The following is a 22,816-nucleotide window of genomic DNA, read 5'->3' on the forward strand; positions in this document are numbered from 1 at the left end:
ACGAGCTACAGCTGGCTGTTCCTTATTCCGGGGATGTGGCTGGTTCCTGGAAACGTGGCAACCCGCCAATCCGGCTACTGCCGTGTACAAGTTGCCTGGCTAGTATTTCGTATGCTACGTGTTCAGTTGCCACCAACGAATGTATGGAACAAATGCATGTTGCGGAGGCACTCCGATGCATTCCTCACCACCTAGTAAACCTGTTGAATCTTAGAAATGGGAACAAGAATAGGAATAGGAAACATGGCATGATCCACTTGATCGTAAATGCCGATATGATAATACTACTCCACGTTTTTCAGCCGGCTGTGTGTGAGACTAGGCTCTTTTAGTACGAACAGTTCTGCTACTATTAGCTGGCAGTGCATGGCGTATAAGCGAACCGCCAGGACATGCCTCTTTCAAGTTGTATGATATAAATACTAACATTCCACCAGACGTACTCCAAACATCAGTTACATCAGTTACACCAGCATTGCTACATGTACGTACCTCCAACGGAATATGTATGGACGGGTCAATACAGCGCTTCGCGCTTACTAGTAGTAGTTTAGCCAGGCCAGCGCATCTATAGTATATACTATATAGTATTAGTATCCATTGATATGCACTGCCAACACATACCTTCCGTAGTGGATAGTGGATACTCTAATGGGATGCCTGCATCTATGATTTCTGAGCGGTACGCGCTTTAAGCTCTGGGTGGTTGGCTGGTTGAGAAGGAGGAGTAGAAAAGACGTGGCACCGTGAAACCACGCCGCTCGATGGAGCACTGCTTTGGTTGTATCTTGTTCTCTGTGCTGAGGCTGTTTGTGAGTTTGTGAATTCTCAGCTGGAGCTGGGGTTTTGCCTCTGGCGACGAGGCCAGAGACAGTGGTTGGTATAAGTAAAAGCAAGCAGAGGAAGGAGCGGCCCTGTGACCTCTCCCTCCTGCCTTCCCGTGATCCTTCTAGCGTTGCTGTACAACAAACCGCGCTCAACCTCCTCATTCGTCCAGCTTGCGTGCCCCCGACCTACTACTGCTACTACTGTGCCAGCGGCGACGACGACGACGACGAACGACGTCTTCCGATCATTTTCCGCATCGAGGCCTGCATGCCCTGCGTGTCCAGCCGATAGACACTGTCTGCAAATCATCTTCCAGCTAGTGTGCTGTCCAGTCGCCCCTCACTTCCCTTGGTCTACCGCCATCTCATCAGTCGCTTTGCCGTCATCGTCAAATCACCAACCACCTCACTCACTACTGCGAGTCTAATAACCGCCTTACTCAACGCTACCTTCGCGGGCTAAACCCCCTCGAGCAAGGCAGCCCTTAATTTACACTTCACGTACTTTCCCCGCCACGATCGACTGACGGACTGACTCTTCCACTCTCTTTCTCTGAAGTTGTTTACGAAGTACGCGAAAAAAAATAAAAAAAAATAAACAAACAAACACCAGCCTCCCGACATTGCATTCTTTCTTTATTGTTGCGCGCGCCAGCAATAAATAATGCGATAGACAAATAATTGATTTGTCGCTCGCCGCGGGCATTGCGCATCCGTCCCGGGAAGGCGCCAGGAGGTCGCCCATGGCAAGATGATCGATGCCCAACATGCCTATTCTCCACCTCTGGGTCTGGAATACACAATCCGTATGTGCACTGCTTTCTTTCTGCTATCATCTGCTTTGTTGTTGTTTCTTTGATCTTCATATCTTGTCTGATTTCCATACCCTCGCTGTTCTTGTGCGTGTGTGCGTGCGTGTGTGCTGGTGGACAGATTGACAACGGCAAACCCCCCCAATTCCAGGGTTTCTGTCGCAGCGGCTAATTAGCGAACCCGGCTTGAAAACTAACACAACTTCAGCTCTACCTCCTTCGCCCGTTGCATTTTTGATAAAATGTGCGTCTTCACTTGATCTGAGCGAGGCAGAATGCTCTCCTCCCGAATTACCACCAGCGCCTACCATGCGCATTCCTGCTGGAGACCCTGGCCCAATGCCGGAGGAGAAGCCTGCCATTGTATGTGAGCCCAATCCTGAACCACCCGTCGTTCATCCAGACACTCGCACCATTTTGGACTCGAAGGATCATGAACAGCTACTCCCTGCTGCCCATATACCCTTAGCCGTGATCCCGGGGCCCCGGTCCCCGGAGCCCACAGTTTCATTCGAGCAATTTTCAACCCAGTACCGACGCTGCCAGCAAGCAGAGATTGAAAAACAAGTCTTGGAGCATCGTCTGATTTCCACCAAGGTTTCAATATGTCTGTCTTCGAGGCTCTTGAGAACGGGAGCCACCGTGCAGCGTGGCCTCGTCGATGCTTTCAGACATGGAGATAAACCCGGCTTTGTGGCAATATATAACACGATCCATGATATACAAGAGGCCTGTGAACTTGGCTCCCACCGTTCTTCCCACCGACAACAACCCTTATCAGAGGAGCCTATCTTATCTTTGCATTCCCAGAGGCCCCGTGCTGTCAGTTTCATGCATCAGCTTAGTTCCCAAAGTAGGAAGGATCTCCTGGAAATTATAACATTGGTTAGAACAGATTCCCAATTCCTAGCGGATTGTATAACCGGCCTACTTCCATCACAACTCTCTGCGCTGACTGCCCCCGTTGGTTTCTCCGCTTACGGGGATACAATTTCGTCTCATTCAGCACGCTCTCGCAATTCTGCCTCCTTCGCTAAACGTGTTAATGCAAATCCCATACCATTCAAGGATCATGCCTGGGCCCTTGAACGGTCTGATCCGCTCTCTGCACTACTTTTCAATGTTTTTGCTGTTCCCTTGGATTGGCACCCCGGAGAATCTGAACTACGCCTGGATGTCTGGTCTTCCACGTGTGCAAAGCTGCTGTCCTCTGGAGATAGTAAATATTCCAATTTCGTTGGTCAGGTTTTGTCCTACTGGTCTACTACCAGCGACTGGCAGGCCCGCCAGAAAATCGAACTTTACCTTATGGACGTCTTGCAGAAAGGCGCATTTCTCCTGGAGAATATTGAAAGCCCCGTAGCCCATTCCCTTGGTACCGAACCTCCGGATCCTCTGCGAACAGACGCCGCCGAAGAATTCTTTGACTCTGCAGTTCAAACTCTGTTTGAAGTTCTTGATGATACCGACTCTGGTCTTCCATCTGCGGCCCTGGAGTTTTGCAATGCTGTTTTGAATAAACTGGTCGATTCTGAGACTCGGGACCGCTTCCTAGAATTCATCTTTGTCCAGTGGTTCTTTTCTAGATACCTTTATTATGCTTTGACTTTTCCAGAGGTAGGCGAAAGAGAAAAAGCAACAATGATATCGAAGTGTGCTAACGACATTCACAGGGCCAGGGTCTGTTACTTGATTTCCACATCAGTAAGGAAGCCCGAGAGAAACTGTTGAGTCAGATAGCTCTGCGCGCCCAGTCTCAATTCTATCGAGTTTTGCATTCTGTGTACGCCCTCGCTCTGTTTTTTCTCTTGTCGGGTTCTATTTCTACTTACAATAGCTGACGACTCGCAGGCCACAATTTTCAACCGTAAACTCACAGGTGAGAAAACACGTCGACAGCATGCTAAGGAGATGTCTATTTTCTTCTCCCGCACAAGCATCGAATGCAAAACCACATATGCCAGACAGCAATGCCGCGGAAGTTGAAAATCCGTCGTCTAGCTTTCTCATGCTGTGTGCCTCGGATGTTGTTACACTTTTGAATGCCCTATTTCCAAAGTCTGTTAACAGTCCGGCTGGTTCTCCTTCATCTAATTCTCCCCACCCGGTTTTGAGCTATGCGCAACACAGTGGTCCCAGGCGAGCAACTCTGCCTGCTCACTGGTCTGGTAGGATTGAGACAGTACTGGAGCGGCCGAATCATCCGGAACCAGCCAAACCGGAGACAACTCAGCGAGCAGGCTATCATCGATGCGCAGATGTCATCCGGTTTGAATTATCTGACATTGGAGAAACAGAAGATCACCCTGTTCTGGACCATCCATCTACTGAAGATTGGACCCTATTGGATGTTTCTCCAGATGGCAAATCCTTGACTTGGGACCCTCCTAGTGGAAACCACTCTGATGGCGTGTTCGACGGTTTATCTGACAGTGACCATCACTCTGGAACCGTGCAACCCGAGGAGGATTATGAAGCACTCCACACCGCTATAAAAAAGCTGGCCAATACTTCTGAAACCTTCAGCCAATCCAGAGGTCTGCGTACGTTCCGTGCTAACAAGAATCATTCCTTAGAAGAGAGATTTGACACTGCACGGTCAGTCTGTGAGAGTCGTTCGGATTTCCTTGGCGCTCACTACTGGTGGACTGCATCAAATCATCTCAGGCAGAGCGTCGCGAAATTGGCAAAGCTACCGCAAAGTGATTCTTGGATCTTGGTTCCCATGCTTAAATCATCCAATGAATCCTTCCTTAGGTGTAGCGCAGTGATCCAGGAGAGTGAAGAGGGTCTTTTCACTCTGAATCCTTTTGTTGAACAACTAAGGGAGTCCAGCAAGAATAGTATTGCCATTATGACTAAGCTAAGGAACAAAATGTGGTACATGACTGATGTCAAGAACTCTATGCGGTATGAAGACGCCAAGCATGTGGCTCTTGCGTTGAAGACTATGGTATACCCAACACTACATCGAGAAAGCCCCAATGACTACCGTTCCCGCAATGGATCGAGGTATCTTGGTGGAGGCCTACTTCAGAAACCAGAAGTGCACGTCATGAACGTCATGAAAGCCACGACCAGCCAAGGTGGCCCTAATAAACTAAGTGACGAACAGGTTGAACTTACACGGAAGTGGATCTCGCATCACGGCATTGATAATTTCTGTCGAGGGGAAGAGCGAATTCATAGATTTTGCTACGAGGTCAAATCAAGCATCAATAAGCTAGTGGGTGATTCAATGGCGGAGACCCCCGTGCTTTGGGCGAGCGAACTATTCCAGAGAGAGCGTGCCAAATTTGAAGGACCTAGCAGTAGGAATATTCCAGGTATTCACACGACGCCTGGAGCTCGTCCTTCCAGCATCAGCAGTGAAGATGCATTGTCCAACATACCATACGCTAGCCCAGGCTTACGAGGTGCAGAATCACTACGACCCACAGACTTACCACCATTAATACGGAAGTCATCACACCAGAGCTTGTCCTCTGAAAAGTGGAGATATTCGCGAAATCTTGATTTAGACACTGTCTCCTCATCTGGTGGTTCTTACAGCAGAGCTACGTCTAGCTCTACAACTGAATCTTATACACCGTTTTGGTCACCGTTTCAAACACAGACGCAATCTGCTGCTAGCGCTTCCAGTTTCCAGTCTCGGCCGCCGTCAATGTTCAGCGACGCACCAGTGCCTCGTCGCACGGAGCGTGCTGCTGTCTACGGCAAAACGGTTTTTCTGGATGATCTCAGACAGACTTTGACCAGTCTGCTACTAAGTGACTTGGGGTCTCCTGTGTGGAGCTGTGGTAGCGAGACTGATGCGTGGTTTATCAACTATCTCAACCAGACACGAGTGCAGAGGCAAATGGACAAGCAGGCCAGGATCCAGAAATTCCTGGCCGAGTCTGACGACGCAATGCATCGGCGTAGCGGCAGACTGGCTTCTGGCACATCTCATCTTTCCCACCAGAGGAGCCATTCGGCTGATCCCATCCTCATAGGTAAACACGAATCAAAACCCGTCACTGAAGTTCCGTTCGGTAATTCATTTTGTGAACAACCGGCAAGCGAGCAGCCGGACTTCAGTTACAAATCTGCGTTTTCCCAGCTACTAGATGTGTTTTCACGCAATGCCAACCCTTATGTGAAACTCGGGGCATTGAGGGACCTGAGGGCGTTGATAGTGGCATCTTTAGACAGAGTCCGCGATATGTCACCGACACCTAAACAAAAGTCAATCCGATCTCAGGGTATGTCTACGGAAAGAGTCAAATCTAACCGTCATAGCTTCACAGAAGAGCTATTATTATACCAAGAAGAACTTCTTCGAACACCCACATCCCCGATGCCGGAATCCGTCGACTTTGACTCTCACCCATCTTACGATATTTTGAACACTTCTGAAAGCCGTATCATCACGACGATTAAGAGCATTTTGAAAGAATTGCAACCCAAGACATTGTTCCGGGACTTGCAATTTATAGCTGCCTTTCTGCCGAGCGACACTCTAAACAAGACAGATAGCGGGACTGCATTCCTGCAATTTGGACTCGCAGCATTGTCACTGAAAGAGGATGTCTGCGCGAGCATGGTCGAGTTGGCCGATAAGATTGTGTCTCAAGAGCTGAATCGGCGACACACACAGTCATTTGATTTTATTTCCCGCGCGCAGGATCCGATTGAGGATGCAGCAAGGATGTGGATCATCACAGCCAAGGAAGGATACCCCGTGGCACAACGCGAGCTCGCCATCTTGTATCTGACACACCCGGAAATTCTTCCTCGCGTGACACTCCCTCTAACCCTTCCGCGGGACACGTTCAAAGCGGAGATGATGTATCGTCGGGACAGAGACTCTAAATTTGATCCGCAAAGTATGTGCTTGGCCCTGCACTGGATGCAGCTGTCAGCCAACGGCGGAGACGAATTAGCAAGAAACCGTCTCCGAGAACGCGAGGAGTTTGAGTCTCTTGTTTGATTTTGAATTGCAGATATTTAGTTCTCTGCTTGTTCTTTTATGCAATATTTTTTTTTCCCTTTCCTTCCTCCCATTTCCTTTTATTATTTTTTATTGTTCTCATGTTGCGCCCTTACCTATACCCCAATTTTATATCCATAGCATATGTCTGTGTGTTAGTACGTTTCGTTTTTCTAATTGTTATTTTTACCCCTTTATCATTACAATATAGCTTAGCATATGAAGCGAGTCAGTTGTAACTGGCATGGCATTTGTTGGACTCTTGCTTATATGTGAACGGTCACTACTTGGACTCGCGGAGTTTTGTTTTGTTTCTGTTTTTGCATTCAGGTCGTAGCGTTGATCGCCGATCAGATATAGTCTTTTCTCTCCCTCTCTCTTCATTTTTTATTTTGTTTACTATTTTTCCAATTGAATGTTACTGAATCCATGGAGTTGGAACCTTTTCTTTTTTTCTTTTTTCAGGAGGCGCAATGCAATCAGTCGAAGGGGCAGGCAGGTTACTTTTCATGGCTCTTGTCATCTTCGTCTCTATTCCCCTGTATCCAATATCCAAAGATGGCGGCGATACGATGATAGGTACGTATTGGGCTTCGCTTTTGAGTGATATATATTTGTTTCTGTTGGTGCAGGCTTGATTATATACCAATTGTCACAAGTTAGTTACTTCTCTTTACAATCAATCATATGCTGTATCAGTCAAGACCAAGTCCGATGGAATATTAAATAACCTGGCCATATGCTTGCCTTTGGCCAGCTTGCATGTCTTGTTCTTTTTGTAGGCAGCAGGTACTGGTAGTAAACTTCGCAGTGAAGTGTGTGTGTGCCTGAAGAGTACCTAGTTAAGTGCCTGAGGCGGCGCATTGCGTCATACCTTCCGCCCACCTGCCGGCTGTCCCTCGCTGACCTCCAACTCTGTTTTCCCCCAGCAACGCCGGATTCATCTCCCATTTTCGATTTCATTTGTTGGGAATACAGCCCTGGAGTCACAGGGGGAAGTCTGCCTGGAAAGACAGAAAGAAAAGCCCCTCTCGGTCTCAGATTCTGTGTCGCCAGTCTCTGTCCAACGACAAAGGTACATGCTGCAGGTGCTGCATACCCAAACCAAATATTTTGACTACTCTCTCGTCTTTCAGCCCAGCTGATGCGAAAATTACTAATAGTGTCTGACCGTCTAGAAAGTTTGACTTGACTACTGTCGTTAATCAAGATTTTCTGCCTCGCTCGTCCGGCGTCCGACACATTTAAAACTACCCCGCCGCGACTGGCTGGCTGGCTGGCTGCTCTTTTTTTTCCCGTTTCTCTTTGTGATATCGTCGTACTGTTTCTGGATCAACATGACTTTGTCTCACGACACAACGGGAGCCTCCCATAGCCCCGAGGAAATGCCAAAGAGACCTAAGGGTATGTTTCTCCCTGTCAGACTAGGGAAGTTATATATATCGTTTTTTTTTTCCTAATATCGTTAAGGTATCTTGAAAAACTCTACTTCCTTTATTCACCAACAACAGCAGCCGTCTTCTCCAGAAAAAGTCGACATCTCGTCACCTTCCCTGCCTGCTGACCCAGCCGAAAACAAAGAGATCACTCTCCAGAACACACTGCAAAATGCCGGTCGTCGCTCGTCGAGCGCAGCACGTCGCACTTCAGCGGGGAGACGCCTATCGGGGACTCCTTCGGCATTCGGTAACCGGGACGAAGAAGATCGATCTTCTCATCTGAAATGGGACGAGGCCAATTTGTACCTTGCCGAGCAGGAGAAGACATCCAAAATGAAAATCGACGAACCAAAGACCCCCTGGGCTCCGAGTTACGACCCCTCACACGACGAAATGGAACTTGAAGCACAGAATCACACGCTCGATGCGCATGACCTAGTCGTCGACGAACTGGATCAGGCTCGACAAAAGAAAGCCTCTGGCACGGGATCAGTGCATGACAACGATATCCCTGACTTTGAATTGGGCGAGCCCGAGGAAGATATTCATACTCAGCAGCAGCATTTGGCCGGGAGCGGAAGCCGAATTACTCGCGAACGCAGCCTTAGTCAGACTTCAAACCGTAGTGACAAGCATGTTGATGTTATTGTCGATGATGAGGAGCAAGGCGCTGGTGGTCACGGTGAAGAGTTGATGACAAGCGAAGAAGCGAGGGAGAAACATCGCAAATTCGAGGAGCGGCGGAAGCAGCATTATGAGATGAAGAATATCAAGGATTTATTAGCGTATGCTACCTTTTTGTTTCGGCTTTATGATAAACAACAAGACTAATTTAATATCTCTTAGCCACCCCGAGGAACTCGACGAAATGGATGAGGACGACAACGAGAGTAGCGAGCCGCCAGAAGTGCCGGCAATCCCCAAACACCTGGCCTGATCTGATTATAGAAGACTATAACTTTTATTTCAAGTACAGGGCGGCACGATATGCACGGTTCGTCAAGGTTATGTATGAAATTAACGAAACGTTTGGAATAACTTTCCTTTATTTTATTGTGAATGTGCCACGGATTATTCTTTCTTGTTTATTTTATTTGACGCCAAACTTTTACTACTCTCTACGTGACCGACATGAAAAAGGCACCGGGCGAGTTGGATACCCCTGTACATTCCACAAGAACGAGTACAATGTCTATGTAGCTTACATTGGGCTTTTCTGATTCTTCACAGCATGTGTTTAGCTATGTCTAATTAACATATTCAACTTATTTATGCATCTTTACGAACGAGTAAAAGGGAGAGAAGATATCATGAATAGACATATATACACAATCATATTGGCGAGCTTCTATGTCAATATCTCTAAATACTCATCTTCGCATATCGACGGCGCATTAACCGGATTACATCTCGCCGGGCCAGGCAACCCGACGAAATAATCACTATTATACCTCGCGCTCACACCAGCACCCGCCCAGTCGGTACTGACTATGTGAGCACCACTCGCCAACGCCGCCTTGCGCATGGCAGGCGCATCCCCATTATCGCGCAGAATCATTTGTATGGGCTCATCGGCGCGAGTGCGAATAAAATACCCCTTTGCAACCAAATCCTGAATCTCGCGCTGGTTGTTGCCCGCGATGGGGTCATTACGCTTGATGAATGCTGCGTCGGGTTCGCCAGGCACGGAGTTGGTGAAGATTACTCGTCCCTCGAGGTTTGGGCGTCCGCCGCTGCGGTATGGATCGCGTATTTGGATCGGGTGTGTCGGCTCGTTGTCCATCACGAAGAAGAATTTGCCTCGTGATGAGGCTAGGGTTGGCCAGCCTCCGCCGTGCTCAAAGGAGAGGATTGCATCTTCGAGGGTGATGGCTGGGTTGTCGTTATGATTATTATTATTATAATTAGCGTTCATATTTTTATTAATGTTATGTTGTGCTTGCTTGCGTATATCGTCCGGTGTGATGAGTTGGTCGTCTGAAAACACCGAGCGGATCTCTGCGTCTACTCTATCCAGCGCCTCGACCGTCCAGTCCTCCGCGCGAACGCCGCCTTGCTTCTCAATGCCCGGTTCTGTCTTTTTGAATTCTAGTAATATCGGTATAGGCACGTGCTGGCCGTGTTTGGTCTCGGACCATGTCTTCACCTGCGTCAGACATTCGACGAGGGTATGACATATTGTGCCCACATCCGCGTCGGCAATATGCAATACTTTTGTGCCTGGTTGTCCCATGGCGGACTTGGGTAGGCCGTAATGCTGTTTGTCGGCATCAGACATGTTTGCCAATCGACGGATGAGCGGATCCGCAAACAGGCCGCCGTGGGTGTCGACGTACAGGTCGAATTCGAAACTGCGCACTTGCTGGTGCTCGAGTTGGTCATGCACGGAGGCATGGGAGTAGTAATAGTCTTCAACGCGAGGGTCGACATTGGCCATGAGAGACGGGAAAATGACCCGCTCTGGAAGCGAGACTTCGCGGTGGTAGCTGTTATGGGTGCCGATGACTTGGAGGTTGTTGAGTCGGAGCTGTCGGTCGTGTTCTCCCTGTTTCTGTTGTTTGTAAAGGTGCGAGGAGGATGTTGTTGATAGTGATGCATGTTCACCTCGAGATAATGATTGTGATGAATTCAATGTTTGATTAAGGACGGAGACTGTAGTTCTTCTCGTAAGAAAGCTTTCATTTATACACCACGGACTGTAGTGTAGCATACATACCACCGATAACAAAGACCAGAGCTGTGCAGAGCACAATCTCTCGCATGGTCATAGCCATGGCTCTGGCTTTTCATCTGAGATATTGATTTGTTTTTGTCTGCATCGTTTTATGACGTCTAAAGATGAAGAGGGCACGGATGCCGCTCGACACATGTGATTGGCCTATCCCGAGCAGCCAATCAGCGACCCGCGACTCTCTATATGATATAACCCTAACCCTAATCATCCCTTATCGGACGGCCGGGCGGCACGTGAAACCGCGCTAGTCTAGATATAGCCCGTCTGCTCCTGGGCCAGGCTTGGCGCTGGTCCCGTGCTCTCCTTATCGCTCTGTTTTTTTTTTTTACAACCACCTTAGCATATTCCTTTGTACTGCCCCTTTTTATCTCGAATAGGAGGTGGGCTCGACTCCCTGTGTCCAGACCGGACTTGTCTTATTATAATAAGGTGCGTCCAATACCTCCTGTTTCAGAGTCTGCTCCGTTGTACTCTGTGACCGCTGTCGCATGTCTCAACCTGCCGTCCCATTAATATAATCTCGCTCGAACTTCCCATTCATTTCTCTTTCACACACAATAACAACACTGACACGATTACTCTTTATCAAGAATCCCTACACGTGTAACAGTACCGCGTACATCCGCAATGTCTGCTGCTGAGCCTGCTGTTGAAGCTGTTCCTCAGCCCGTCGCTGAAACGGAAGAGAAGGCGCCAGAGCCAACCGCAGCCGCAACCCCTGCTGCTGAAACCACCGCCGAGCAAAAACCAGAGACCCCAGCTGAGCCCGCTGCGGACAAGCCTGCAGAAACTGCTGCTGAGTCAACCGAGAAGGATGACTCCGCCGACAAGAAAACAGAGCCTGAAGCCCCAGCAAAGCCAGCTTACCTGACCAAGGTACCTGGCCTCGGCCAATTCTTCGACAGTCTTCCAGGCATTCTTGAGAAGTCCGGCCACCCGGAAATGTGGGGAGTGACTTTGAAGGACTCCGATGACATTCCCACAGTCAACGTCCTCATCAAGTTCCTCCGTGCCAACGAGGGTAACGTCAAGCTAGCCGAGGAGCAACTCACCAAAGCCCTCGAGTGGCGGAAGCAAATTAACCCTCTGGAACTTGCCAAGAGCGCCGAATTCAGCGCAAAGAAATTCGGTGGATTGGGCTACATCACTTCCTATGTTGATCCCACATTCGGCGAGACAGTCTTTACTTGGAACTTGTACGGTTCTGTCAAGGACCTGTCGGACACATTTGGCGATTTAGACGAGTATGTTTCTTGTTTTTATTTAGGTCCTTTGACCGTTGTTGCTGACTGAGACGTAGATTTATTCGTTGGCGCACAGCATTGATGGAGAAGGGCGTTCAAGAGCTTAAATTGAACGAGGCGACCGAGGTGATTGAATACGATGGCGAGGATCCGTATCAGATGCTGCAAGTGCACGATTACAAGGGGGTCTCATTCCTTCGCCTGGACCCCGCTGTCAAGGCTGCTTCCAAAAAGACGATTGAGGTGTTTTCCCTGGCCTACCCGGAATTGCTTCGAGAGAAATTCTTCATCAACGTTCCTACCATTATGGGATGGGTGTTTGGCGCCATGAAGGTGTTCTTGAGCAAGAACACTATTCGCAAGTTCCACCCAATCTCGAATGGCGCCAATCTTGGCCGAGAATTTTCATATGTTGAAGATCTCCCCAAGGCTTATGGAGGTCAAGGTGCTGACCTTAAGGAAGCTGGCCGCACTGTTCCACTGATTGACGACATCCCTGCTGGCGAACCTGAAAAGGCACCCGCTGTGCCAGCAAAGGATGAAGCTGCCAAGGAGGAAGAACCTACTGAGCAGGCTGCTAAGGAAGAAGCCGGATCTGCAGCTGAACAAGTCCCAGCGGCCACCGAGGCCCCCAAGGAAGAGGCTCCTAAGGAAGAGGTGGCCAGAGAAGAGGCCCCCAAAGAAGAAGCGACCAAGGAGGACTCCGCCAAAACTGAGGAGCCAGCCAAAGAAGAAGCCGCTGCTGAGCCAGTCGCCGAAGAGGCGAAATAAGTCATACCCCCAGATATACCCCGTGATTAATATCGAGATACCCGGTTATTGCCAGCGTGGCTGGATTGATTTTGTGATTAATATGCATTCATATTCCTTTGTCGCAGTTTGTATATTTTGTCACAGCGCTGCATGAACGACTGGCCTGATAATTGTGTTTTTCTCGTGGTCACCAGTCGATTTTATACCCAGTTGAAGCGTGTTGGCATATTGATGTTGCGAACCCCTGTTAATATAGCAATTGCAAGTATCATAGTAGTAGTGCTATTCCAATTTTCTTTTTTCCTTCCATTTTTGTTCATTATATAAATTTAATGATGCTGTAGGATAAGTAATGCCTGAAATGTCAGGCCTACTTGCCGCTGTCTTGGCGATTAGATTGCGATTGGCTGCCTTTTTCCGACAAGCTCAAAGTACAACCAGCCTTCGACACTTTCATCTTACGTTGTCGCTCACAGCTCAAAGCAAGCTCACTTTGGACGCAGAGCCACAGTATGCGCTCAGGTTTTCAGCGTTGACATTTCATTCTCGTTTACCCCGACCATTGAAATCGCAAGTCAAGTCCGTTGGATTGCGCTCCGCCCAGACCTAAGGGAAACCCAACCTCCAGTTACTAGTTAGTGACCATGTCTGTGTGGAATCCAGACAACATCCGAGACGTTGCGGAATCTGTCGGCATCTCAAATCTGAGCAAAGACGTGACGGAGAACCTTGCCCGAGATGTCGAATACCGCATTGCCCAAGTGCTGGAGGAAGCTCTCAAATTCATGCGACATGGCCGGCGTACAGTACTCACAACACAAGATATTTCTCACGCTTTGCGGGTGCTAAATGTTGAGCCGCTCTATGGTTACGAGTCGACGCGTCCGCTGCGTTTTGGGGAGGCATCGCTGGGCCCTGGACAGCCATTATTCTACGTTGAAGATGAGGAGGTGGATTTTGAAAAGCTGATTAATGCCCCATTACCAAAAGTACCACGCGAAGTTACGTTTACCGGTATGTCTCCTGTACGGTTTGGAATAAGGAAAGCGGGAAAGACTGATTGAATGCCTCTTGATGATACAGCACATTGGCTTGCCGTTGAAGGCGTGCAGCCACTGATTCCGCAAAACCCTACATCTAACGAATCACGCAACCTCGAACTAGTCTCCAAAGGCCCCAATGCGAATCAGACCCTGGCTGCGATGAGCGGCAATCAAAACACCGCCGTTAAGCCTCTCGTCAAACATATCCTATCCAAAGAACTACAGCTTTACTTTGAGAAAGTATGCAGCGCTTTCCTCGACCCGACTAGCGAGGAGTATAGGACGTCGGCGTACTCAAGTTTACGCGAGGATCCTGGACTACACCAGCTTGTGCCGTATTTTGTGCAGTTCATCTCTGAGAAGGTGACGCATAGTCTGAATAATATCTTTGTCTTGACTCAAGTGATGCACCTGGCTGAAGCGATGATTCAAAACCAGTCTCTTTACATTGACCCTTATGTAAGTCCCAGGGCTCTTGCTCGGAAAGACTAAAAGTGCAAGACATGAAATACTGATTTATATATCTTCATAGATTTCCGCTCTTGTCCCTCCGGTGCTCACATGCCTCGTTGGACGTCAGTTCGGCGGCAGCAACACTGAGCTGTCGGAACAATTCGCCTTGCGTGACCTGGCAGCTTCACTGCTAGGCATGATTTCTAAGAAATACTCACATGCCTCTCACACCCTCAAGCCGCGGATCGCACGATCATGTTTGAAAAGTTTCCTCGATCCCGCAAAACCATTTGGCACGCACTACGGAGCCATCCTTGGACTAAAAGCTATTGGCGGTGCGGACGTGGTGCGCGAACTAATCTTACCAAATCTCAAGCCGTACGAGAAGCTGCTACGAAACGCCATTGCCGAGGAGGGTCCCAGACGCCCCGAGGCCGAAAAGGTACTCCGTCTGCTGGTTGCTGTTCTTTCCACCCTGGTCGAAGACCACGTACACCTGACCAATGGCTACGCGACTGAGGTTTCCGGAGAGGTCCTCAAGCAGCTCACGGAGAAAATCGGGGAACTGCTGGCAACTAGGATTGCGGAGACCGGGGAGGTGCGGTTGGCGCATGCTATTTTGGCGCAGTAGAAGCAAACATTCTGTACATACATACCCTGCTTGTGCATCTTCCCTTTCGTCAAGAGCGTTTTCGTGTGGGTTATTTTCTTCTGGCGTTGTGTGTGGATGGGCGGATTCAGAATGGCCGGCGGTGGGCTTGTTATACAGCAGGCGTTTTATGTTACGTATTTTAGTTAAATGTCCTGCGGCATTCCTCGAAGAAGCGCATATATCTAGTTAAATAGAAATAAATAACATTGAATTTCAGCAGTGCGGTGTACCTGGCAGTATACATGGTAGTAAGGCGCAATATTGCAAGTATTGGCGGAGAGTGAAAACTACGTCACTTGCTGCCCGACAGGTTTATTACGCGTATCCTCGTTACGGGCCTGTAATTAACCCTTCCGTGTCGAGTTTATCGCAGATCTCTATTATTAGTTAGTGAGAGCTAGTCAGTAACTACATGCTACTTAACTACGTAGTTAGTACGGAGGAGTATGGAGACTTCACCGCTCCAGCTTCTGCTTGTGCCGGTTTCTCGTTTTGTGACAGGATGCTATGCTAATGCTCTGCTCTGCTATGCTAAGTTCTGAATATGTACTCTGTAGTAGACATACATCATAAATACATGATGTACTGTATTGTTTTATATTCCGCCAATTTCTCGGTCGTGTGGCTGCCTTCCGCATAAGTTGGTATCGTATTGTCCGTAACAATAATACGAGTGCCCCCGCGTCTTTTTTTTCACGCAGACCCAGCTGGACCACACAAACAACGTCGACTCTGCTCTGGCTTCACTCCCCCGAAGAACCTTCCTGCACAAGTCACGATTCTTTCTATAACCAGTTTTCCTTTTTTTTTTTGAATAAAAACCTATCATCTCTCCTGTGCAACTCTCAGAACCCGCTACGGCCCTGTTAGTCTTCGATGCTGATGTGCGCTGCTGCACCCACCTCATTCTAAGCAGACCCTTTGCTTGCCTTCCATGAGCTCGAAGGATCTCTTGCGTTTCCTGTCTAAACCTGCAAAGTGAGTGCTTTTCCTGGAAATAGAGAGGAAGAGCTGGCCCCGTCTCAGCCTCGCAATTGACAATTGACCTTTGTCGTCCATGCACGCGAAAATTTTCTCATTGTTCTAACGTCTTTTCCAGGCCCCGATAACACCCCTCGTGCTGCCATAATTTTTCTGTCTTTCTCACGCTCTTCTAAACCCAATCACCTCTCCTATCTGAGCAGATACCCTCGTCTGCTAGACCCGATACTTTGACCGGTATCGGTATCTTCAGTGCGAGGACGACACAGATCGCCACCATTTCGTTCCATCTGTTCTTCAACCTCCTGTCCGCGCGCCCTCCCTAACATCCCTTGTCAGGGAAGTATTTCGATATAACATCTCTCCTGGCTGGCTGATTAGCCAGCTCAACTCGTCTTTCGATAAACGGGCCTTCTCCTTCTCAGGCGGACACCGCATTGTCCCCTGGGTGGCAGATTGTGCTTCAACGGCTCTCGTCGTCCCAGCCTAATTAACGTCGTGCTCATCTTCGTCGAAGAGAAGTAATCTCAGAAAAGAAAAGAAAATACACAAAAAAAAAACCACCAACTTCAAGGAAACTCCTTTCATACAAGACCAGACTAGTCTCGCTTTTTCTTGAACAACGAAAAAGAATATCTATTACAGCCAGACTTTACGGATATGGTGTACATTGGAATCCCCAAGAATTATACGACTTCACCGTCCTCATTTATCGGGACCCCGTCTCTGACTATCAATCATGAAGCTGTCGTTGATCTCGACAGTTCCAATGCATTCGAAGGTAGGCTGCATTAATCACTGTTTCCCCTAGTTCTCAACGACTGATTATTCTGATTATTTATGTGTATGATAGGTCCCGAGAAATTACTAGAGGTCTGGTTCGGTCCCGCCGCCGACAATCTACTCGGCGGAACTGAACCTTTGGGTCTCAAGGCCGTTCCTACCGAAATATGGAAGGACATGCTTGACTTGGTGAATTGTAAGGTGCTGTCAATTGTTGAGTCGGACGATGTCGATGCCTACCTATTGTCCGAATCCAGCATGTTTGTCTGGCGCCACAAGCTTATTTTGAAGACTTGTGGCACTACGACCTTGCTGTCAGGTCTCCCGCGCATCCTGGAGATTGCTGCCTTGTTCGCTGGATTCCCCAAGTCCACCGCGCCTTCTTGTCGTGGCCTCACCGTTGCGGCTGCCCCCTATCGTGTCTTTTACAGCCGGAAGAATTTTCTCTTCCCCGATCGTCAGCGGGGCCCGCATCGAAGCTGGCGCGATGAAGTTAAGAGTATGGACAAATTGTTTGCCAACGGCAGCGCTTACATGATTGGCAAAATGAACGGCGAACATTGGTATCTTTACCTGACCGAACCTCATACATCGTTGACACCACCAGCGAGCCCACCTCCTGAAACCCAGACTCGGGTCATCAACATCCCGGAGGATCTCGATAGCAAGCGAGCGAATTCTGAGTCTTACGAACAAAACGACGAAACTCTCGAAATTTTGATGACGGACCTGGAAGAGGAGAATGCTGAGCAATTCTACCTCGACCATGCGAGTGCGGTCGCAGATCTCCGTTATCGGAAAATCGAGAAGGAAAAAGATGAGCTTGTTGACGTGTTTAGCAACACGTCTTCAGACATGAGCGATATAGACTCCGACGGGGAGCAGCAACGCTCCCTGCCACCAGAACTGACAACCGAAGGTCACGCCCTGGGCACTGTCGTGTCGGAGTCGTGCGGTTTGTCCGATGTCTATCCGACTAGCAAGTATCCTGAGTCTCGCATCGACGCCTACCTTTTCACGCCATGTGGCTTCTCTGCCAACGGTGTGGTGCCCGCGCCCGACGGCAAATCTGGCACTCACTACTTTACCGTGCACGTAACGCCAGAGCCTCAATGCTCCTACGCATCCTTTGAGACTAACGTGCCTCATTCCCAGAGCGGAAGGGAAACGGCAGACATTGTCAAACATGTCGTGGACATCTTCAAACCCGGCCGTTTCACTGTTACTCTATTTGAAGCAAAGCCGGGCTGCCTCTCGGATGATGCTCTGAGCGCAAGCAAGTACGACCGCGCGGCTATCCTCCGGGCCCAGAAGATGGAGAACATCCCTGGATATCGTCGTGTGGATCGTATTGTCCATGATCTTGATGGATATGACCTGGTCTTCCGATACTACGAGCGAAATGACTGGAAGGGAGGTGCTCCACGGATTGGAGAACTATGATCGGATTTTATTTTTCTCTCACATCGCCAGTGATTATTGTTTTGCATTGACCGTCCCTACCGCTTACTATTCGTTATATTGCTGTTTCGATTTGTGCATTTTCAAATAAAGGATAGTCAATACTTGCCTGTCGCCACCATTTATTCCTCATTTTCGAGGCAGTCGATGGTGAACTGTCGCACCTTGTACTGGCTTGTTTGCCTTCCTACCTGTTATTACGTTGCGGTAGTCTGTCTCTACTGCATCATGCCGCATCAGGCTGCCTACAGTCTGACTGCCAGTAATATACAAGCTACCTTCGCGCTTTATGACTTTGAGTAGCGAGAACTGTCTGTAGAGGCCCAATCGTGATCGCATTGTATTCATCGTAATGTCGAGCTTGTTGGCGCGGTTATTGTTTGATTGTTCCTTGAGGCTTCAAGAATATAAGGTTCCCTCCCTAAATAGGCATGGGATGCATTGTGGAGACGCCGATTGGTGGATCCTTCCATTCGACGCTCTCATTTTAGATTCACTCTCACTTCTCACCTCCGCATCAACAGCTGCATTCATCCACGATCCAGCCCTGTTGTTGTTGTTGCTGCTGCTCTGGGACTGAATACAGCTTACGGACGATATCTTCAATTACTGCTACTTCGTCGTGGGCATGCAGCTGAGTTCTCTGAGCGCGCGACGGACTCGGATTCTTCCACGATCATAAAAAAGACTACCCAAACAACCATCCTACGACCCAAATTTACATAAGATCCATCTTAATTCACAGCCTATTAAACTCCCATATCATCACGAACCGAAACACAAAATGTCTTCGCCGCCACCTACCACCCCTAATCCGCTCAACCCGCGAAAGCGGGCGTCCATTTCATCTACGGCATCCGGCCAAGCAAAACGGCCGCGCATGCATCCCCTACGGCAAACCTCATTCCCAACGGGGATGGGCATGGAACCGGAGAGTGCGCGTAGTCGCGCTCCCAGCGATGCAGGTAGTGTGACGGGCAGTTTTACGGGCAGTCTCGGAGGAGCAAGTAGCGTTTTGGACGGGCCGAAAAAGAGAGGGCGTAAGAAAAAGGCCGATAAAGATCGGGAGGATGCTTCCACAATACGAGGTGCGGATGGTCGGAGTACGAGGGTTGGTTCGGCAGATGTCGATGGGGCTTCTGTTAGAGGAGGCGCTGGTGGTGGAGCAGGAGAAGGGAATGATGAAGCTGGAGAAGAGGATGAGGAGCAGGATATGGAAGGTGATATGCTTGGTGCGACGGAAGGTTTTCTTGACCTTGCGACGGAGAAGAAGAATCTTGCGTATGTTTGAATCACTTCTTTCAAAAACAAAAAAAAAAAAAATCCGGTGCTTTTGGTTTGGTTGCTAATGATTGACCTTTATTTTTCTTTGGGCAGTGTTTTGACCGGTTCTTTCACACCACTCCAAGCCGATCGTTATGAGAAATGGAACCGCACGAGGCTACGGAAAGAAACACTTCGACGAATTGTTAACCATGCTCTTTCACAGTCTGTTCCGCAGAGCGTCGTAACGGTGGTCAACGGTTTTACAAAAGTTTTTATTGGCGAAATTATCGAAAGGGCGAGAACTGTGCAGGAAGAATGGGCCAAAGCATATGACTTGGCTGCCCGGGACGCTTGGGAGCAGGAGCAAGCCGAGATTGAGGCCGCAGCCGCCGCAAAGGCGCATGCAGAAGCACAAGTACAAGCCAAGGCTAAAGAGGAGGCTAAAATCAAGGAGGAAGCCACGCGGAATGCAGCAACACCTTCAGCGGAATCCATAGACGAGGAGAAAAAGGCAAACGGATTGCAGTCTCCTGCTCCGCCTCCCAACATCCCAGCCATGCTCTCACCAGCAGGCTTACCTACAGATCATCAATCTCCTTATGCATCAACGACCAGCACGGGGCAACAAGTCAATGGGTTCAACCCGGAATCCAAAACAACCCACGCAAGACGAGAATTTGTGCCGCCCGTCAATCCACACCGCGGCCAGCTTCTTCCAGATCACATCCGCGAAGCTTTGCGACGTTATAAACGTGCCGGTGAGGGCGGCGGAACTGGGATGTCCGGGTTGAGTCAACCGAATTTGGGAGCTAGAGGTGCTTTTACATTGCATGCTGGTGTTGGAGGGCGGAGATTGTTTCGATAGCATGCTGCACATATTTGATTCTGGGAGGCGGGCTATTATCCACATACGAGCGTACCCCTGTTTCTTTCTAACAAAAACTTTATTTTTGTAATCTCATATCATGCATTAGATGGAGTTTAATGGGCCTCTCGCGCTGAAATCGACAGGATGAAAGTCATGAAAGTCATGAACATGGAGCTTTTTGTATTTCGCCCCCTTGTTTACCTTTTTGATTGCATGATACCACTGAAAATTTGCCAGCACAGAAAGATAAGAAGACGTTAAACTGTTCCTCATTCATTAGCAGATTGTTCTCGACAAGTTCTGCTTGAAGTCAGTGCTTACCGAAGCACAAATTCTTAATGTTGGGGACAAATTAGACATGCTATGAACTGTTCCATTCCCTTGAATTTGTTCGTGTACACATGCCGCTCATGCGAATACTTGCCTGGAGTCGAGAGACTGTCGTTAGAGGATATGAATCTTCTGATATGGCTGCACGATACCTAGACATATCCATCCGGACCCTCGAAGTAAAACTCCATGCTTTCAACGTGTGCTTTCTCAGCCTCAAGACAATCAAGTCTATACTGAACATACTCGTACAGATCGTCCTTGTTGCATCTCCCCAATCTCTTTGCGTGTATGTGTTCATCGAACCCAATCTTTGCAGTCAGGGGGGCCAAGAAGCGGAAATTCGACAGGCTGCAATCCTTCATGAGACGCAGCTTTACATCTTCAACGAACAGATTGAACCGTCTGCTAGTGCAGTTCACGAACTCTGATTCCCATTCTTTGTCCTCGTCGTCGTCCAGCAATGGCTCGTCTTCATCTAGTTGCTGCTTGGCGTGCCAGTAATCTTCGACATAGTCGATCTTACTCTCGAGAATGTTGGCTCGTTCCATCTTGATGACGTTGAAGGCCTTTCGCTGCACGTTCTCTAGCTCAGTGTGCGGGAACATAACCCATAGCACTCTATCTTCATCTTTTGTGGAAGCAGACCACAGCCACGACCAGGAAGAGGATGCAGTTGCTGGTGCAGGTGCGGACGAGGACGAGGATGCGGACATGGATGCAGATTCAGCCCTCTTCGCCGATTCTGATAGGAGATGCCTGATCCCAAAGCCCTGAGCAGCCTTTTCCAACAGGATCTTTCGACCAAAGTGCTGGCGAAAGACTCTCAAAATGTGCTTGATCTCGTCGACTTCAGCCAGGCACACAGCCAGCCCCTTTTCTGCATAGGCTTGCTCGACAGTGAGTCCATCAGCCGGGGTGAAACATCTGGCAAGTGCCTCTTCACAGAACTCGAAGTACATACAGATCATCTCATCTGCTTTGAATCGGTTTTCGTGGGCCTTTACGAGAGCGTCGATGTTGTGGAGATAAGGGAGGATAACTTCGTCGATGAGCTGCGTGCCGAGCGTCCGCTTTCGCTCAGTATTATTGACCTTGTGTGCTGCCCACCATATGTCTGAGACAACCATGGATTTATTCAGGCAGTCTTTCATGAGCTTGTACTGCTGCTGCAGGAGCCGGAGACGGGATGCGCAGAGAGCTTTGAATGTCTGGGCATCTTGCTCTTCTTCCTGTACGTCGATGGTGGTAAGGGCCTCAGAGGGAGTAGAGGAGGAATCTGAGTCAGGCATGACTAATGTCTTGGTTTTAGTCAAGGAAAGTCGCAGACGTAGAGAGAGAAAGAGAGACCAAGTCAATAATCAGTAGGATGAGGTGGAAAGTTGGGATTCTGCTGGCTGCTGGAAGCAAGAATCAACTCGACTCGATTTTAGGCAGAGAGACGGACAACAGAGGAGAGATCAAGCAAATGAGTACCTAATGAAACCTTTGAACAGAGAATAAGAGGGGAAAGAAGGAATACACTCAGTGAATGGGGTCTCACACTATGAGGTCCACGACATCATTCAAAGGGCGGCTGGAATGCACAGTGCCAGTGCTTTTCACCTGACCATGGTGTTTTGTGACTTGGTATGATTGTGAGTATAGAGCTACAAAGCTATGAAGATGGGTTACAGACAAAGGTACTAAGCATAGATTTATTTCTTGAAATGGCCATTGAAATCACTTATTTTAGGCTTTCTTTATACTACAGCCATGTATAAGTAAATCTTAGCTAGCATTACATACTTATCGACACAACATAGCTACTACCACCTAGGCATATATGAGATACGAAGTTGCTTTAGGAAGATTATATCCAAATGTAGGTTTTGGGTACTGTCTTTTGTGCATGTCAATTGCCAGCAATACCCGTTAATGACAACAGGGATTACGACTTACCACTGTATAGTTTTACACAAAACATATGTATAATTTACTATATAAGTCATAAAAATTTAAATCTATAGTTGCAATGCCACAGCAGATAGTGCTCAGGATGTTGTGACAGCTATTCATCTGATGCAGTGTGCTTGAATTCCAGAGACATCTGGGCGTCTCTTATATTTCAGCCTTAATCATTAACATAATCTTGGAAGCAATGCAGCATTGTCTCTCATCATCTGAGCTCTGTAGCCTGGCATTTGCCAGGGGTTGTG

The 22,816-nt window shown here is 48.6% G+C and overlaps 8 protein-coding genes across 8 annotated transcripts; 6 read left to right on the forward strand and 2 right to left on the reverse strand.

The window, feature by feature from the left end:
- Positions 1–1,578: 1,578 nt before the first annotated feature.
- On the forward strand, positions 1,579–6,611 carry UA08_00360 (hypothetical protein; the record flags this gene model as incomplete). The annotated part of the gene is made up of 4 exons (XM_020260158.1): positions 1,579–1,633; positions 1,848–3,256; positions 3,313–3,422; positions 3,491–6,611. The coding sequence occupies 4 exons, from the start codon at positions 1,579–1,581 to the stop codon at positions 6,609–6,611; spliced, it is 4,695 nt and encodes a 1,564-aa protein (XP_020124713.1).
- Positions 6,612–7,948: 1,337 nt separating this feature from the next.
- Positions 7,949–8,987, forward strand: UA08_00361 (hypothetical protein; the record flags this gene model as incomplete). The annotated part of the gene is made up of 3 exons (XM_020260159.1): positions 7,949–8,015; positions 8,082–8,835; positions 8,897–8,987. 3 exons carry the CDS (start codon positions 7,949–7,951, stop codon positions 8,985–8,987), a joined length of 912 nt encoding a protein of 303 aa, XP_020124714.1.
- A 411-nt stretch (positions 8,988–9,398) lies between these two features.
- UA08_00362 (hypothetical protein) lies at positions 9,399–10,824 on the reverse strand (the record flags this gene model as incomplete). Its single annotated transcript, XM_020260160.1, has 2 exons — positions 9,399–10,702; positions 10,767–10,824. The coding sequence occupies 2 exons, from the start codon at positions 10,822–10,824 to the stop codon at positions 9,399–9,401; spliced, it is 1,362 nt and encodes a 453-aa protein (XP_020124715.1).
- Positions 10,825–11,411: 587 nt separating this feature from the next.
- UA08_00363 (hypothetical protein) lies at positions 11,412–12,799 on the forward strand (the record flags this gene model as incomplete). The annotated part of the gene is made up of 2 exons (XM_020260161.1): positions 11,412–12,028; positions 12,085–12,799. 2 exons carry the CDS (start codon positions 11,412–11,414, stop codon positions 12,797–12,799), a joined length of 1,332 nt encoding a protein of 443 aa, XP_020124716.1.
- Positions 12,800–13,425: 626 nt separating this feature from the next.
- Positions 13,426–14,908, forward strand: UA08_00364 (Transcription initiation factor TFIID subunit 6; the record flags this gene model as incomplete). The annotated part of the gene is made up of 3 exons (XM_020260162.1): positions 13,426–13,795; positions 13,865–14,283; positions 14,357–14,908. 3 exons carry the CDS (start codon positions 13,426–13,428, stop codon positions 14,906–14,908), a joined length of 1,341 nt encoding a protein of 446 aa, XP_020124709.1.
- A 1,662-nt stretch (positions 14,909–16,570) lies between these two features.
- UA08_00365 (hypothetical protein) lies at positions 16,571–18,136 on the forward strand (the record flags this gene model as incomplete). The annotated part of the gene is made up of 2 exons (XM_020260163.1): positions 16,571–16,691; positions 16,764–18,136. The coding sequence occupies 2 exons, from the start codon at positions 16,571–16,573 to the stop codon at positions 18,134–18,136; spliced, it is 1,494 nt and encodes a 497-aa protein (XP_020124710.1).
- An 802-nt stretch (positions 18,137–18,938) lies between these two features.
- UA08_00366 (hypothetical protein) lies at positions 18,939–20,285 on the forward strand (the record flags this gene model as incomplete). The annotated part of the gene is made up of 2 exons (XM_020260164.1): positions 18,939–19,435; positions 19,532–20,285. The coding sequence occupies 2 exons, from the start codon at positions 18,939–18,941 to the stop codon at positions 20,283–20,285; spliced, it is 1,251 nt and encodes a 416-aa protein (XP_020124711.1).
- Positions 20,286–20,770: 485 nt separating this feature from the next.
- Positions 20,771–21,910, reverse strand: UA08_00367 (hypothetical protein; the record flags this gene model as incomplete). Its single annotated transcript, XM_020260165.1, has 1 exon — positions 20,771–21,910. The coding sequence occupies one exon, from the start codon at positions 21,908–21,910 to the stop codon at positions 20,771–20,773; it is 1,140 nt and encodes a 379-aa protein (XP_020124712.1).
- Positions 21,911–22,816: the final 906 nt, after the last annotated feature.

Source organism: Talaromyces atroroseus, assembly GCF_001907595.1.
Source record: "Talaromyces atroroseus strain IBT 11181 chromosome Unknown scaffold_0, whole genome shotgun sequence".
In the NCBI taxonomy this organism is placed as follows: domain Eukaryota; kingdom Fungi; phylum Ascomycota; class Eurotiomycetes; order Eurotiales; family Trichocomaceae; genus Talaromyces; species Talaromyces atroroseus.